Below are 17,469 nucleotides of genomic sequence, written 5' to 3'. Positions count from 1 at the left end.
TTTAAAATGATACACTTAGAACACCATTTTTATTTCTATTGAGTTCTATCAAGATTCTATCACGTTCTTATTTGTTAGAACACAGGCACAAAACTATACCAACTCATCGTTTTTGTTGCTGTGTAAAAGTAGCCTAAGTAATAGAGTTTAGTGGAGATAAAAAAAGTAGAAAGTGCATCTGTGCATGTATGTACATGGGCAGTGTAGCTATATTCAATGTTACTACATTGTATACCCTCATTATTATAGCACTTACAATTACAAAGACAGGCGTAGTAAATAAAGGGAGCACTAAGAAAGTTGAAGGTGTCCACACAGAGAATGCACTGTACATGTAACACAAATAAAGGGTCAGGGGGTCTGACTTGCTCTGAAATCCAGTACACTCAAATAGAACCCAAGGTTTGGAATCTACGAATTTTAGGCATGCAGTGCCTAGTACCTGGAGTTATATAACATAAAATACAACTGAAATTTAGAAATCCAGGCATCCCATACAAATTTCAGCCAATGTAAGAACCCTGCCTGGAAAATTATACAACACAAAAACCACTTGCTAGGCCTAGCCTTTTACCGTTCCATCCCATTTGCCGGAGAGGTTTGGTTTCAAAGTCATTTTCACTTTGTTGATTCAATTCCATTTATTTAGACAAATTATAACAATAATAGGGGTTTTGGGGTTGGAACAGAGACTAATAACAGGACAGTTCATTAATTCAGGGCAATGCACGACATAATATCTCTGACAAGGGTATTACAAATACAAAATTGAGATGCATCTCACCTGAAAAAGGCCTATGAGAATCTTTATGGGTACCAAGTCGTCCACTCATAGTTGTTTCCTGTCTCTAAATCACAAATTCAGACATTTCTACAAATTCTCATACAAGCTTTTCCCACAGGGATGCAGACATGACTTCACACATAAAAAATAATGCAAGAGGTTGTCTTCATGTGCAGTTAAAATAATTCTATCCACAATGTTTAATTAGTGCACCAATGTTCCACTATTAATTTTTTTATTATTATTGCCTTTGCTCTACAGAATAGTTAATCATCTGCCACATAACACTCAAGACAGTGATATTTAAATAAATGATAACTGTGATGAACTAAAAATCATTAAATCAATTATTATTGATATATTTAAGTGACTTATCATGTGAATAATACAGAGGCTCACTAAAATTATGCTTTGTAACAGTGCATAATTTTAGTATAGAATAGTGTGAAGTTGTGTACATCAACAGATTTAATTTAATCGATAAATAATAAATCTTCAGTTTCATCAGTTGTGAAGTCTTCAATGTCACCAATATCAGGCAAACAAAACCAACCTTAAGAAAAGAAAATTTTAATGTCAAATAAATAATAAGTGTCCTTACCAGCGGTCTGTTTTGATCTACGAGATTTCTCAAAAGTTAACTTTTCAACATTAGACTTTGATAGTGTTTGATGAACAATTTTTCCCAAAAACAATTTATCAATATTCTTCAAATACTCCGGCTCTTCAAAATCAGTATCATCTTCAGTAAAAAAAATCAGGTAATAAAATATGTATTATGTAGCTACATGTATACTGTACATGTACAGGTTAAAGACTGCACAAAACATAACGTAAGCCAAGGCCCTGGAAAATCATGGTGTTACTATAAAATTATTGTGCCCAAAGTGCACTAATATTCCACAGTTTCTACCCAACATAAATTAAATAGACTAGTACCAGGAACACTATACTACAGTAGGCCTTTGCTCTACATGTACTTGTACATGTACATGTACATTGCAGTAGACAAAAAATAATACTAACACAGTAACACCCACATGTACACATGTATCCCTTTTAAAATCATATTATACTTACCGTCCTCTGTATGAGGAGGAGGCATGTATTCTATCTCTGGTAAATCATCCTTCGCAATTGCCGCTGCCTTCTTCTCAGTAGATATTTTAGATGGTAAGGTACTCTTCTTCTGACTTGACCCATTTCTATCAACTTCATTGCTTAGATTTCCTAACGGCTGTCTCTTCGCTTCAACAGACATCACTTGCTTTTTATTTGTGACACTGACAGACACATTTTCTGCAAAAGTACACATAATATAAATAAATTTCAACCTGTAGAGGAATTTTGAAACCTTGGGGGATACATATCATCATGCTTCATGATAAGAATTTTAGCTATGATAATATAATGATTTACCCATAAAATATTACGGTGTCTGCCATTATTCCTATAACCTACCAACTACAATGTACATGCATCAATAATGAAGCACTATGGTGCAATGGACTCGCCCACTGGAATTCACCTGAGTGATATGTGTTACTTGTACTGTGATATTTTAAGCAATTTGAAAAAATTAACTATTATTGACTGAATAGTTATAATGATAATTAAAATAAGCTATGGGTGTGGTCAAGAACTAGCTAAATCATGGCACATGAATAGGAGAAAGAAGAAAAGCTGAAATTTATTTTAGCATCTGAAGTTCTATTCAAAGAAAGAGTTGGCACAAAAAAATTTCCTAGATAATTAAAAGACACTGAGAGAGTTCGGTTGCTCCTGATTTCCCTAGTGACGTCTGAAAAATTTTCAAAGAGGCTAAATCACAAACTTTGAGCAACTGTAACTCACAAACTGTGACAAACAACAACGTTAGGGCAAAATCATTCTTTTAGTTTTTTGTTAGATGGGAATTTTCTACCTCTGAAGCAAATCTCAGCTCTGTAGAGTGAAACACGAGCTCTCACTTGGAGAGAGGTCCCCTGGTTTAGCAGTTCACAGCTTTTGGTGCTACGAGATGCTACAAGAGCATAACTAGATGAAAGAAAGCAACTTTATCTGTTGCTAGAAGAAGAAATATAGCTCAGACAAAAAGATAGATTTTTACAAATCAATTAAAATGTGTGGGCAGAATGACAACCCAACTACTTAGTACCCACCTCGCAAGCGTGGTGAGTCCAACAACCACATACTAATCAACATGCTCAAAAAATTATTCATGTAAGCGTATCAGTGTAAGACCTTCCGTGCATAGCAGATTCATATAGAGTTCTCTCTATACCTTCTAATGTTCTTGCTACTTTTGTTTAAAATACAACTGACATAAGGAGCATGAGCAGGCTGTTTGCTAACTTGCTAAGGCTTCTTAATTGTTATTTCTCTGATACAACATGTAGCAGTATAGGCAATATACATTTTGTAAATTATATGGTAAGCTTCATACCATGCAATATACAAAATCCAATCACATGTTGTGCATGTATTACAATACATAAATTTAAATGCCTTTGCATTTGCTTTTACAATCCATATCATTATGGTATTACCTTAGGGTGGGTATTACTTGTGCTCTTAAATTTTAGCGTTTTCAACAGGACCCTGATTTAGCGAAATGAAATAGTAGTGAAAATAGGAAGGAAATCAATAGTGAAACTCCCATTTGAAAGCATAACACTACTCAAGAAGCCCAATTTATACATTTAAGAGCAAAACACTTAATAAGATCACCCTTATCTACTGTTATCCTGTTACAGATCTTGCCTATCTTGTGTACATGTTTACACAAGTACATAATAACTATTATCAGCGGCTGGTTAAATTAGTAATTTTAAGTACACTCACTAAAAAACGCTAAAATTAAAGGTTGAGTAAAAAAAGGTTACAATTACCTTAAGCCTACTATTATTTGCATCTACTAATTTTAGCGAAATCAGCAAAAGTCATGTTTAGCATTTCTAACCAAATTAACTATAAATAATAACTATTATAATGAATAATAATTATTTTGGCATCGATTTAATTTAGCGGTTTAAAGCTCTCTCGCTAATATAGCTAAATTTAGTAGATGCTAAAAATAGTAGGCTTAAGGTACAACATTATGTAAAGGAGTCTAGTGAAGAGAAAAAAAAGAAAGTGTCTCTGTGCATGTACATGATGTACATTGGTAGTGTAGCTACGTTAAAGTTAAATCATGCTATTACTATAATACTACATGCATATTTATAACACTTACAACTACAGAGACAGGGGTAGTAAATAAAGGGAGGACTAAGAAAGTTGAAGGTATCCCACACAGAGAATGCACTGCACATGTATCACCAGTGGTATAGCAAAGATTTTTGGAAAAGAGGGGCAAGCTGTGTAGCGTGCGAAGCACACTGCGAAATTTTGGGAGACTACGCCCATTTAGGATGTGATCACAACTATTTTTCAACATGGCGGACTTCTTGACTGATTATAGGCAATGCTGAATACTTTTCAGCTTTATAATGGCATCATAGAAAGACTGCTTTGGCCTTTTCCTTTCATAATGTAAGTTGTAGAACAGCTTTTCCTTCCAAAAGCAGCTTATTATTTCATTATTTTTTAATTTGGATTTAAAAAAAAGGGGGGGAATTGGTCCCCCTTGCTACGCCCCTGAGTATCACAAATAAAGAGTCAAGGGGTCCGACTTGCTCTTTAATCCAGTCTACACTCAAATAGAACCCAAGGTTTTGGAATTTAAGAACTTTAGGCAGTGTCTAGTACCTGGAGCTATACAATAACCAATACAACTAAAATTCAGCAATCCAGACATCCCATACAAATTTCAGCTAATGTCGGAACCCTCGCCTGGGAGATTATGCAACACAAAAACCACACCCTTGCCCTACCCAATCACTAGAGGGGTTTGGTTTCATTTTGTTGACTAACAAGCAGTTAAATCCAATTTATATAACAATAATAGCAGTCTTGGGGCTGGAACTGACACTAATAACAGGACAGTTCATTAATTCAGGACAATGCAGGATATATATCTCTGACAAGGGCATTACAAATACAAAATTAAGATGCATCTCACCTGAAAAAGGCTTACGAGAATCTTTATGGGTATGTTCTATACCAGGCCTAACAGAGACACTCATAGTTGTTTACCTCGTTGTTTACTGAGTCTGAAAAATGAAAAGTTGAAAACTCATTAACTCAAACCGAATTTTAACAAATTCCCTCCTACTGTTGTTTTGCGCATGCGCATACATTGAGTCACGTGTAGTATTTTACAGAATTGTAAATTTGCTGAATTAATTTATTGGCCCGTTTCTGATTGCTGAAGTTGCTCCACAACAAACATGAGCGGCAGAGCACACCCTCCAGAGCTCAAAAAGTTAGCTTCTTATTTATTTTTTATTATTGAAACCAATTATCATTACTTTTGTCAATGTAGGTACATGGATAAACGGTTGCAGTGTAAGTAAAGTTACATTTATGTTAAAATTAATTTTACCTGGGATTTTGTGAATGCCACCTAGCCTGCAGATGATATTTAGAATGAATTGCTCATCTGCAGATATGTGGGGTGTTTGGGTGTAACCCACTCAGAAACCACACCCTCTTTTAATCTGGTTTAATAAGGTTTACTCAATTTAAAATGAATTTTATCTCCGCTTGGGTAAGACCAATATTTGTGATTCTTATTCTGTTGTACATGTACATGTTGTTTTGAAGAAATAAAGCTATAAGTCTTAGTGACCACAGTAGGCTGTATCAACACTCCACAGTAATCATGACATTCATAATGATTGATGATACATACATCATGTACATGTAAGTTTGGACATAGACATTAACAGAGCCTGAAATTACATTTTTGAATGATTCAGAGTTTCAGACACTGTCTGAACATAGCTTAAGATCTGCCATTTCTGTGAAATGGTCCAACATGATTATTATGTTTGTAAAGTTCAAGGCTTTTTAATAAGTATTTAGCAATACTTGTTTAGACGAAATTACTGAACAAAATTTGGTAGGAGAATTAAGCCAACTTGAAAATGTATGTCTGACAGTTATTTTATTTGCTGCATAAAACTTAACCTTAACGAATTCAATCCATTGCATAGTAAGCAAATGGTCTTAAAATTGGAATTGGTGTTATTTGTCAGTTATAACACTAAGCATTGCTAGATTTATGTGTGTATACATGTACAGTGGAACCTCCGAATAACGAAACTTTTGGGACACAAGAATCTTTTTATTACATAGAGGTTTTCATTATGGGGAAGTTTTGTAAATGAGGCATCCCCAATGTGAGACTTTACCTTCTTATAAAAAATGAGGGGCAGTAGACAGCAGAGTAAGCTGGGTAACAAATTGCAGAAGAGAAAAGGAGAATAAGAAAATAAGTTTGCAGAATATGTTTCAAAACAAGGGAAAAGCTATTAAAGGCAATTATCTGTACTCCTGGATAGTAAGATGGCAAAATAAGAGTGACAGAGCATAATGTGAGGAGAAGAAAAGACGCCATTTTTACAATGGGTGGGTTTCTTTTTAATTGATTAACATATCATATGACGTCACAGAACTAGTGCGCATGTGTGGCCACGCCCACTTTTCATTAAATGGAAGAAAAATGGCATCTTGGTCAGAAAAAAGCTTTTGTTATTTCGTAACAGAGGAGTTTTCGTTAAAGGGAGGTCCATTTTCATTGAAAAACTGGGAAAATGAGTTTGTACATTTAATTTTTTTCATTTGAGGAGGTTTTCGTTAAAGAGAAGTTCCATTATCAGAGGTTCCACTGTACTAGATAACATTTAAGTCTTTTTTGTTATACTTTATGGTGCATAAGTTTTAAAGCATAATTTTGTGATACAATCAAAGACGATTTGTACCTTTGTAGTAGTATTATTTTCTCCTAAATCATTGCCAATAAAATTTTGTTTTGTGTTTTGGGACAGGCTGTCACTGATCTTGATAGCAAATAGTGAATTCTACCAATTCATTCTTTGTTAGTTTATAATGTATTTTTCTTTTAGTAAGACTTAATGGAAATCGTACTATAACTGGTATATTGCGTGGGTTTGATCCATACATGAATGTTGTGCTAGATGATTGTGTTGAAGAGCGGAGTAGCCATCAGAAGTTTAATATTGGCATGGTGGTAAGTCTGATTTATGAATTTGTTTGTGTGTGTGTGCATGTGTACTGTAGAGAAAACTTAATGTTTGTACAAAATCTACATGCACATTATACATGTACATGTAGTATGTACCTCAACCCATGTTGACATGTACATGTACATCCTTCATTGTTTAATGGTTACTGAAAAGCATTTAGTTAAAAATCGCTTAAATTAATAGACACAAAAAATATCGTGCTTAAGGTACATGTATATTTTTAATATTATGTTTATTTGCTACACGTAGGTTGTTCGTGGTAACAGTGTTGTTCTGATTGAAGCACTAGAAAGAATTCTATGAACCATATCACTGATTACTTTCCTATTGACAATGTTGTTGTTCTTATGACTTCACCATCATTAATTTTTGGCACATTGTATATCATAATTTTAAGTGTTTGCAATCAGTAGTGACACAGTGAGTTACATGTACACGTAGGTAATGGTTTCGGTATGCTTTAATGTGTTACAAAGTCTTCGTGTTTTTCAGGCTGTGTTAGTGCCTGAGGTACATACATGTATGTAACTTGTGTTGAAGTTCAAAACGTGCCTGAATTAAGTTTCATAATTTGTGCAAATAATTTTTGCCTCCATTAAAAATATTATTCTTAATTTAAAATTGCTGTGCTGCTAGCTCATTGCCAAGTCAATAGTACAAATTGCCACAATGAAGATTTATGTCCAATTTCTTCTTTTACTCGCTGTTGTGGCTAACAGCATTTGGAGGATGTGGGAGGATGGCAATGTTGGTGTAGACAGGCCTGGAGCTGATTTCCTTGATTCACCAATCACTTTAAATACAGGAAGACCTTGTGCTTGTGTTAAGCACTGCCAAATGAAAGCTAACTGTAAATCATGGGCTTTCAATGCTGAATTTTATAGTAAAACAAATTCTTCTCAGCCACCACTGTGTTACTTCAGGAGCCGTAACTCAACAACATTTGGATCCTTGCAAAGTACATGTATGTGTATCTGTCTGTGTTGTTTATGATGCATTATTGGCTATTGCTAATATTATTCATTGGGTGGAATAATTACATTCATGAAATGTGTCATGCACTAAATCTTATGCAATTTCAGCAGTCAACAATGAAGAGAAAGCAACCAGTGTCATTTCTAGCAATTTATTTCCTGTTGCTTATTGGTATAGCTAAGTGTGATTGGAATGATGGCAATGTTGGTGTAGACAGGCCAGGAGGTGACTTTCCTGGTATGCCTGTTCCTCTCAATACTTCTGATGAAAACCACGTGCATGCTTGTGCTGAGCTTTGCCAGAAAACAACTGGTTGTGTGGCATGGGCATTTGTTCAGCCTTTTTGCAGTAGTAGTAATAGTACACAGCCACCAGAGTGTTACCTTAAAAGTAGTAAGACATCTCAGAAGTTAGATCCTTGTAGAGTAAGTATTTTGAGAACAATATTTAAGTGGATGTATTTTTTCTAATATTTAGATATCTGGTGTTATAACTGCTGGTCTCAAACCACCGAAATTCTACCCACTACCTCTTGGAACAATTAAACCCGGAGGTTGGCTAAGTTATTATTGTGCATTGTACATAATTAGGGGTCTATATCTTGTACTTATAGGTTGGATTAAACAGCAGCTTCAGATACAAGCTAATGGTCTGTCTGGTCATCTTCCTCTCTTTTGGCCTGATGTAGAAAACTCCTCATGGATTGGTGGGACAGCGGATGTAGGCTTGCATGAGCGAGCACCATATTGGCTGAATGGGTTAGCATTAATCAATGATTATATCATTAAGTGTGACTACTGTAATTCATTTTAGTGATTTATGGTACAAATTTTGTGTCTGACTTAGTATAGCCTAAGCTACATGTACATATGTGTCATAAATTCAGACAATTAAACCTGGGGTCAATCACAATTACATGTACATTATTATAATTGTAAATGACAGTCAGGGTATCCCAGTATAGTACTCAGTTTCTTGCAAGCTCATGAGTTATCCTGTTTAGCTTGTTTAGTAGAGTTTTGTAGAAAACCCTATTTATGGTATTTTGTCAAACAAAGTAATGGCTAGGAGAGAATTTTTCATTTTTATAATATTTTCTAATGCATACATGTGTATATGTTCTAATGTATCTACATGTAGTTTGAACTGATTATGATTAAAGCTAGATTTTTTAATAAATTTTTAATGTTGCTCAAATACCGTACAGTTGGTAAATTTCGTGGGGTATTAATTTTCGTTAATTTTGTGGTTAATTTTTATCCACGAAATTTTAACCCCTACCCACCCACACATAAAAACTAATTAACGGGCCATGCAGAGCTCTAACTACCATTTCCAAGCCAGTGGAGGAGCCAAAGTCTCTGTCTATTACTCCATATTCCACTATAAGCCATGTATTGGAAGCTAGTGCTGTAGATCCAAGTGAAAAGAAGTTTGCTAACTGCCATCCATGAATATTTGTACCCACGAATATTAGCTTCTAAGAACATTTTGGAGAAAACACGAAATTTTGGACCCTTGAATATTACCAACCGTACGGTATCAGGCCAAAGACTCTGTATACCATCTTGGGCCAAATTTCATGAAAAATGGCTATGAGAGATTTCTCTATTTTTATAATATTTTTTCATGCATATACACGTTCTGATGTTGTATATTTAGTTTGAGCTGATTCCAATAAAAATTGGATTTTTGTGAATTTTAAAATTACTTGTACTCTAACACTTAGCACACTTAGTGGGAAACTGACAGCTGGAGTGCCTGTTGAAGAAGCAAGTCATGTTTCTGTTTTATGCAAAAACACATGAAAACAATATTTTTTTCTTCAACATGGCATAATTGTAATTCTAATTGAGTCTATTTTTACAAAAGGAGTATTTGTAATTGAATGTGTAATTGTAATTGCGGTTTTGTAATTGACCTTGGCTGTTTACTTACATGTACAATAAAAATTGTATAAAAGACAAGCATAATCCAAAGCTTATGAGAAAATTGTGGTTGCAAATTAAAATTCATAGTTCATACTATCAATATATAATACTCTCACAGGTTTGTACCATTAGCCTATCAGCTGAATGATCCTGACCTGATATCAATGGCTGAGAGATACATAATGTACATAATAAGTCATCAAAGTGAAGACGGTTGGTTGGGAAAAGATGACAGCAAGGATGGTAACAGCTACTGGTCCAAGTATCATGTGATGTTTGTATTGAGGATGTATTATGAAGCTACTGGGAATGAAACTGTGTTTCCTGTTATGTACAAGTTTCTTCATTGTGCTTATAAGAGAATGTTCTCAACACCTTTTGGAACAACGTGGTATGTCATAACTTACATGTATACATGTACATGTACAGTGGCATAGCCAGGATTTTTGAAAAGAGGGGGCAAGCTGTGTGGTTCGCAAAGTGTGCTACGACATTTTGTGCAACCACGCCCTTTTCAAGCTTGACCACACCTATTTTTTAATATGGCGGACTTTTTGACTGATCATAGGCAATATTGAATACCTTTTCAGCTTTATAATGGCATCATAGAAAGACTACCTTGGCCTTTTTGTTTCATATACATGTATAAGTTGTAGAACAGCTTTTCCTTCCAAAAGCAGCTTATTATTTCATTATTTTTAAATTTTGATTTAAAAAAGGGGCATTTGCCCCCCTTGCCCCCCTCGCTACGCCTCTGATGTACCTCCCATTCCCTTTTCTATTTTCACTTTTTTGTTGTGTTTGCGTTAGGTCTGGTGCAAGGTGGCAGGATTTAGTTTTGACATTACATTGGCTTTTAGATAATCATCCTAATGGCGAGGAGCAGTTTTTATGGGACATGGCAGAATTGGTGCAACAACAGGTTAGTTAATGTATTTACTATTACAATATGTACAGTTTTGTACAGTGCAGATCTTTTTTGGTATCATAGAATTGAATTATTAATACTATAGGCATGTGTATCTAATTTGTTATACAGAAAATTTTTTGTGCATCGAAACGGTACTAATAAGTAATAACCTATAATAGATAATTTAGAAGATCCTTAAAATGAATACTGTAATTATAACATACAGTACATAGTCTATACTACATGTATTTTATACACAGGCAACAGTAACAGATAATAAAATATAAATTAATATACTGCATAATACTAGTATTTATTATGCTCAGCTCACTAAGGCATTGATTGCTTATTTTCTAATTAGGGCTTTAATTGGAAAGGATTTTACTCTGATCCTAATTTCCCAAAAGAACCAGTTGCAGCTGCTACCCTATTTACTCATGGGGTTAATAACGGGCAGGCAATTAAATCAGGTGGAGTCTGGTATCGTCAGTCTGGTAATCAGTCAGATTGGGATTCATCATATCAGAGAATGGAAGTACTAGATAAATACCATGGGCAAGCTTCTGGTATATTTTCTTGTGATGAACACTTGGCTGGACTGATGCCATCTAGAGGTCAGACTTAATATTTATTAATGTGCGGCATAATTATGACACTGAAATATTAATGACTTTGTATGAGCATTTAAGTAAACTAGATAATAGTGTTACCACAACTCCAAAACTTCATCCTCAGTGAGGTGGCGGCTTAAATAGTGGCCAACTTGTGTGTCCTTGAATCCTTACATGGTGCTACATGTACATGCTTATTTGACTTAATTGTCTGGAAAATAGTTTTTTAATGAGTACTTTGGTACTATTATTCCTAAAATTAAAGTGCCTATTTTTAGAGAAATTACCATCTTTTATTGGTTACAGTCAAACCTGGTCCAGCCATCACTGTCCTTTATATGGAGGTGTCCTTAAATCGGAGGTTATCCCATGCTGATCAGACCATAAAATCTGCCCTTTTTGTGGTGCACTTTAATTAGAACATCTGTTGCGTGTGCCGTGTTTGTCTGTTGGAGGTTAATTTGTACGCATGTAGATGTGTAGGGACAGTAAAATGTTGTCCGTTATACAGAATAGAGAGGTTGCGTTATAGAGAGGCTCTTTGGTATATTACCCAATGGCCTTATGGCTGGGACAAGAGCAACTGCATGTTATAGAGAGGTGTCCGCTAACTGGGGGTTCGTTTTAGAGAGGTTTGACTGTATTTTGACATAATATTATTTTGATTGCAGGTACAGAGTTGTGTACAGTAGTTGAAGCTATGTATTCCTATGAGGTCCTCTTTGGCATACATGGTGACCCACTGTTTGCAGAGAGAGCAGAGCAGATTGGTTATAATGCATTGCCTGCCACCATTACATCTGACATGTGGGCACACCAGTATCTCCAGCAAGACAACGAAATAAATGCAATGCATCTTGATGATCATATATGGACTCATGATGGGCCTGACTCAATTATGTAAGGATTGCAAAACAACGTGAAAATTATTAATTATTTTACGTTTTTAGTTATGGTCTTGCTCCTAATTATGGTTGTTGCACAGCCAACTTCAATCAAGGCTGGCCCAAGCTACTACAAAATGCAGTGATGATATCCCCAGATAATAGCACCATAACTTTCGCTATTCTTGCTCCACTAACTGTAACATTGGGAGAAACAACACTAACTGTTGAAACTGACTATCCATTTGGAGACACAGGTAGTAATGCTTTCTCATACCTTTCATTTCTATATATTTTTACACTTTTGTATTATAATTAGTCATCTAACTAGTTCTATTGACTGCTGCTTTGGCATTTTGAACTTTAAATGTATCATTTTTAGTACAGTGTCCTAAATAATAATCCCTATTATTTTCATCGTACATTAATAGTAACCTTGGCAACCAGATGATTTATTATTTTAAATTTTTAGTGACAATTACTGGGTCTTGCTCTAAGGAAATGAAAAATGTTAATATTCGTGTTCCTTCTTGGGCTGAAGGTGCTACATTGAGCTGGGGCAGTGTTCCACCTACCCCTGTGCCAGCTGGTAAACTATTTCAAACAAGCTGCAATAGTGTAGCTGTTGAGATGACGTTGACAATACCATTCAAGACTAGAGTTACAAGACGTTTCAATAATTCAGCTTCCATCTATAGAGGGTATAACAAATCTGTATAATGTGGCAATCTGTTGTATTATGTATGTTGCTCATTTTGTTATTTTAGAGTAATCTAGTAATAGAAATGATTATTTACAAGCCTATTGTCATTTGTTATTTTATTTTGAGAAAGTGTAATTATTACAACAGGATAAATCATTGTTCATATTCAATTTAGACCTCTGTTGTATGGATTACAATTGGAAGAAGATTTCAAAGTATTGAAAACTTATGAATTTCAAAGTAAAGATTATCAGGTAATTTTAACAAGTATGACCTCTGATGTTACGTCTTCATATTTTGAAAGATAACAACCAGCTCTCCATGGAATTATGCCATTCATCTAACTAATGATAGTAATCCTGATGAGGACCTAAAGTTTCAAAATGTTGGTTTACAGAGTGGTGTTCCTCCATTTTCAATCAAAGGGGCTCCTTCAAAAATAACTGCAACAGTAAAAAAAATAATGATCTCTACTCTAGTATTATATGTTAGTATTTTATAGGGAAGATTAGTTGATTGGGGACTGCTACATAATGCTGCTGATGCTCCTCCTACTTCTCCTGTGTCCAGCAACAACAAAGACACACCAATTACTTTAATACCATTTGGAGCAACTGATTTGAGGATTGCTGAACTACCCACATATAACTGAAAAAATTTTAATGCTACATGTACTTTGTTTTATTTTTGAGCTGCAACTAACGCTACTTTAATATTTTAAAGCTGATTGCTAAATTTATCTAGTACATTGATTGTAAAGTTTCACTATGGACATCTGGATCCAGTACTGGTAATACATGTATAATTATTAATTTGTTATTCACACTGTGCTCAGTGTGTGGATGAGCTAAGTTTAAATGTTTTGTATCTGAAAAAGTGTTGCAATTTTTAAAATGTTTCACTTTTCTCTGACTTGGAGGCTAGAATTTTATTAGTTAGTGAAGCTCTTGTCATCAATAAAAGTGCATTCATTTTCATGCATGCAAATGTCACACTCAACCACTTAATCATGAACATTATTTAATTTAATTCTCCTTAAAAAATTTTTAATTATTATAAGTGGATATTGTTTACTCAATGCTTAATAATTGGTCCTGTAGATCTAGTTCATAAATATACAAAATTAATTAATCTTAGCCACATCTATATTGATGTAGTTAAGCACTGGATGTATCTTAAAATTCTCACTAATATGTCATTGATAATAAGGGATTCATTTTCACAACATTTAAAACCTTGACCACCAGTGCTCAAGGCATATGAAAATCATTCATTAGTATTAATCCAATAGTTTGTCAATAGGAACCATTCATTATTAACTCAAGTGCCACATGTTACCTTTTGTCATGCACTGTCACATAATATTATTGCATCTAGATCTTTATAAATCAAAACAAAAATAACTAACCTAGATCTACAAAATTTACAACACTGAAGGACTGTAGATAAATTCTATTTATGCATGAAGAAAGATCTATACTAAATTAGACTATTACATGTTTTAAAGTAGCTATAATATTTATCATGAGTTGACAGGCTATGGCAATGGAAGGTAAAGCCCTGCACCAGTAGTGTACGGTGGATTTCCTTCTGTGAAAATAACAAGATAGCCTGCATTATGTGCATGTGGATAAACTGAATAATTTTGATAAGGATTAGGTCGAGAAATCTCCTGTGATGGCTGTACAGGTTCAGTAATGGGAGGAATTGATGTGGAAGGACTCGATTTGCAATGAGGTTCAGTGTCAGTGTGTATTTCATCAATTTGTGGCTCAAAAGAAGGCTCAGGGATAGATGAATCATCATTACAAAGAGCAATTTCTGACTGTTGTATCAATGCCGAACAATGCGAAGAGGATATTGATGTACTGGAAGCAGATAAACTTTGCGATGACTCTTTTATGTTATTTTCTTGGAATTTGGATATTTCAGAAGTAATTAGTTCTTCTTTCTCTGTTGGTTGTTGAGATGCTTCATTGGGTGTTGGTGAACTTGATGACTCTTCATCACGAGAATTTTTAATGGAAACTGATTCATATTCATGTGAGTCTATTGGAGTCTTAGACCTTTCATCATCAGAATGGGCATCAAGAGATAGTGAAAGTACTGAATTCTTTTCAAGCTGAGGTGTTTCAGATAAAACAGCATAAGATGGTGTTTCTAGCATTACTGGTACAGCTAATGGATTCTGAGAACCATAAGAAATGTTAACAGTAGTGTGAGAGGGTTCATTGAAAGATATTTGTTGTGGTGTTGCTGAAGTTTTTATTGATTCAATAACTGGTGCTGTATCTTCAATGCCGATAGCTGGCATACCACCAGGTCCAAATATATTCATTGCAACGTTTCCCCCAGCTGGGCCTGCATTTTTTGATCCAGACTTTTTTGATTTTATTTTCTTGATGACTTTAGTAGCAAAACCAACAATAATTGTTGTTGGAACAACTAATGCTGTAATTCCTCCAAACACACCACCAATAGCACCAGCAATTGCTACATGAATAATTAAAGCCTAATATATAATATTTCCTATCTTACATGTACTAGTACTGTTTGTAGTGCTACTTGTATTCCTTGTAGGGCCTGTATTGCCTGTATCATTAGTCTCACAGTGTCCTACCATAGCATCAACAGTTGATGATTCAGAATATGCTGTATGTGAGTATCATAAATGAATGTATAATAAAATTAGAACTCACAGCAAGTCACAGTAACATCTTCTGAATGTGAGCAAGATGTAATACTGGAACTGGGACAAGAGTTGTCTGAAATAAAGCAGGTACTCGATAAGCTACTTGAAAAATTAGAAGACCATATTGGTTGACTAGAATTTCCAGGCCTATAGATTTGATGAAATGACTTAAAAGCATAGTGTATAATGGCAGCTTACAGAGTCAAATGGTCATATCTGGAATAATTGCTGTATCCTAATTGCCTGCAGACAGTTCTAGCATCAATTGGATGGAACCCATCATCACATATTGTTCCCCACTGTCCATTACAATATACTTCCACACGTCCTTGATTAGAGTAAGCTCCTCCTTGAAGACGTATCATACCAGTGTATGGGCTATTCCAAATTCTACTAGTATCTATTATAAGAATAATTACATTTTTATTGGTATAATTTTCTTACAGCAGTAGACGGTAGCATCATAAAAGTCAGAACACTCACTATCAATTATTGTGGAGAAAGAGCATTGTAATAATGTTAAATAGTTGCTATTGGAACAGTTAACATCATTTATTATCATTTTATTACTATCAGTTCCATAGTTTGTCAGTCCAGCTCTAGAATAGTTTGAAGCACCAGTGTATCCCAACTGATGACAAATGACATCAGCTGCATTATTATCATAATAGTCATCATCACATATGTTACCCCAGCTTCCAATATACACTCTCACTATTCCATAGTAGTATGCTGTTGATGCTACATTATTGCGTACTAGAGTAAGTGTTCCATTAGATATGTTAGTTGCTACATATAATATGGAAAATAATGAATTATTGTTTAAGTGCAATAATGTGAATTATGAATAAGAAAATAAGTATAAGAGAATAGCAATAGTATTTCAGCAACAAAAAGTTGCTCAGAACGAAATCAGCTCATTTTAGGTTTCAATAAATAGCGGCAAACAGTAATTAAACTACTTTTTTGGTTATATTAATACAGAGCCCATATTAAGACTATTCCCACACAAAACTCTATTCAACTGTAAACAACATTTATTGAAAGTATAGCCAATGTTTTTATTAAAAAATTTGGAAGACACATTTGTTGGTTTGTTAAACTGAAATTTCATTTCAACTTTGTGAAACTCACTTTCTAACAATGACTCTGTTGAAGGCAATAACAAATATAGGAAGAAATGCATTAGAATTGCCGATTATTATTACAAAAAGCTAGCTAGTACTTACCATTGCATCTCACACCAGCATCCTCATTGTGCACACAATTATGAGTAGTATCATGAGAGCAGTCAGTGAGAGATTGTTCAGTCCCAGTACATCGGACATTATCCATAACAATTGCCCCTGTTCCTTCTCCAAAGTAAGCATTTTTAAAATGTTGTCCTGTTTAGATAAACGAATATAAAATAATTATTGCTTTAAAAATTATAATTGAAAAAGTGCTGTTTTCTAACTAATTACGGTAAGCAATTTGTGTGATTGATAAGGGATCTTTTTCTGACTAGAAGACATAATAAGTTATTATTCATGAATCATAATAATTATGAATGTTTATAGTTGGCACAACGGTGTCTTCACATTATTACCTGCAGTATAGCCTAACTGCCGACAGACAACTCTTGCATCATTAATGCCCCACAAGTCATCACAAACAGTACCCCATGATCCACCACTGCAAACCTCAACACGTCCTTCAAGGCTACTGTTCCCATCAACAAGACGTATTGATCCAACAGTGCAGGTTTGTCCCTGAGATATTTTTGTGACAAGAAAAATTCCTGTAACTAGAATAACTTGAAGAGACATAGTCAGTAAATGTATTGAA

General features: G+C 34.6%; 4 protein-coding genes across 4 annotated transcripts; 2 read left to right on the top strand and 2 right to left on the bottom strand.

Moving 5' to 3' along the window:
* Positions 1-1,059: 1,059 nt before the first annotated feature.
* LOC109593843 (uncharacterized) lies at positions 1,060-4,956 on the bottom strand. Its single transcript, XM_020008953.1, has 4 exons — positions 4,848-4,956; positions 1,865-2,083; positions 1,386-1,526; positions 1,060-1,337 (listed from the first exon to the last, which is right to left on the bottom strand). The coding sequence occupies exons 1-4, from the start codon at positions 4,909-4,911 to the stop codon at positions 1,258-1,260; spliced, it is 504 nt and encodes a 167-aa protein (XP_019864512.1). The 5' UTR covers positions 4,912-4,956; the 3' UTR covers positions 1,060-1,257.
* A 70-nt stretch (positions 4,957-5,026) lies between these two features.
* LOC100639896 (probable small nuclear ribonucleoprotein G) lies at positions 5,027-7,348 on the top strand. The gene is made up of 4 exons (XM_003383971.3): positions 5,027-5,150; positions 5,211-5,233; positions 6,796-6,920; positions 7,186-7,348. Exons 1-4 carry the CDS (start codon positions 5,116-5,118, stop codon positions 7,237-7,239), a joined length of 237 nt encoding a protein of 78 aa, XP_003384019.1. The 5' UTR covers positions 5,027-5,115; the 3' UTR covers positions 7,240-7,348.
* Positions 7,349-7,790: 442 nt separating this feature from the next.
* On the top strand, positions 7,791-13,744 carry LOC105316674 (uncharacterized). Its single transcript, XM_020008952.1, has 12 exons — positions 7,791-8,336; positions 8,389-8,464; positions 8,525-8,669; positions 9,961-10,233; positions 10,653-10,764; positions 11,114-11,366; positions 12,035-12,263; positions 12,314-12,504; positions 12,720-12,948; positions 13,126-13,204; positions 13,255-13,401; positions 13,453-13,744. Exons 1-12 carry the CDS (start codon positions 7,899-7,901, stop codon positions 13,600-13,602), a joined length of 2,322 nt encoding a protein of 773 aa, XP_019864511.1. The 5' UTR covers positions 7,791-7,898; the 3' UTR covers positions 13,603-13,744.
* A 585-nt stretch (positions 13,745-14,329) lies between these two features.
* Positions 14,330-17,469, bottom strand: LOC100640909 (deleted in malignant brain tumors 1 protein-like). The gene is made up of 7 exons (XM_020008951.1): positions 17,231-17,469; positions 16,872-17,027; positions 16,087-16,431; positions 15,841-16,042; positions 15,650-15,789; positions 15,489-15,602; positions 14,330-15,443 (listed from the first exon to the last, which is right to left on the bottom strand). Exons 1-7 carry the CDS (start codon positions 17,448-17,450, stop codon positions 14,488-14,490), a joined length of 2,133 nt encoding a protein of 710 aa, XP_019864510.1. The 5' UTR covers positions 17,451-17,469; the 3' UTR covers positions 14,330-14,487.

Source organism: Amphimedon queenslandica, unplaced genomic scaffold (assembly GCF_000090795.2).
Source record: "Amphimedon queenslandica unplaced genomic scaffold, v1.1 AMPQUscaffold_13503, whole genome shotgun sequence".
Classification (NCBI taxonomy): Eukaryota; Metazoa; Porifera; class Demospongiae; order Haplosclerida; family Niphatidae; genus Amphimedon; species Amphimedon queenslandica.
This window is presented reverse-complemented; position numbering and strand designations above follow the sequence as displayed.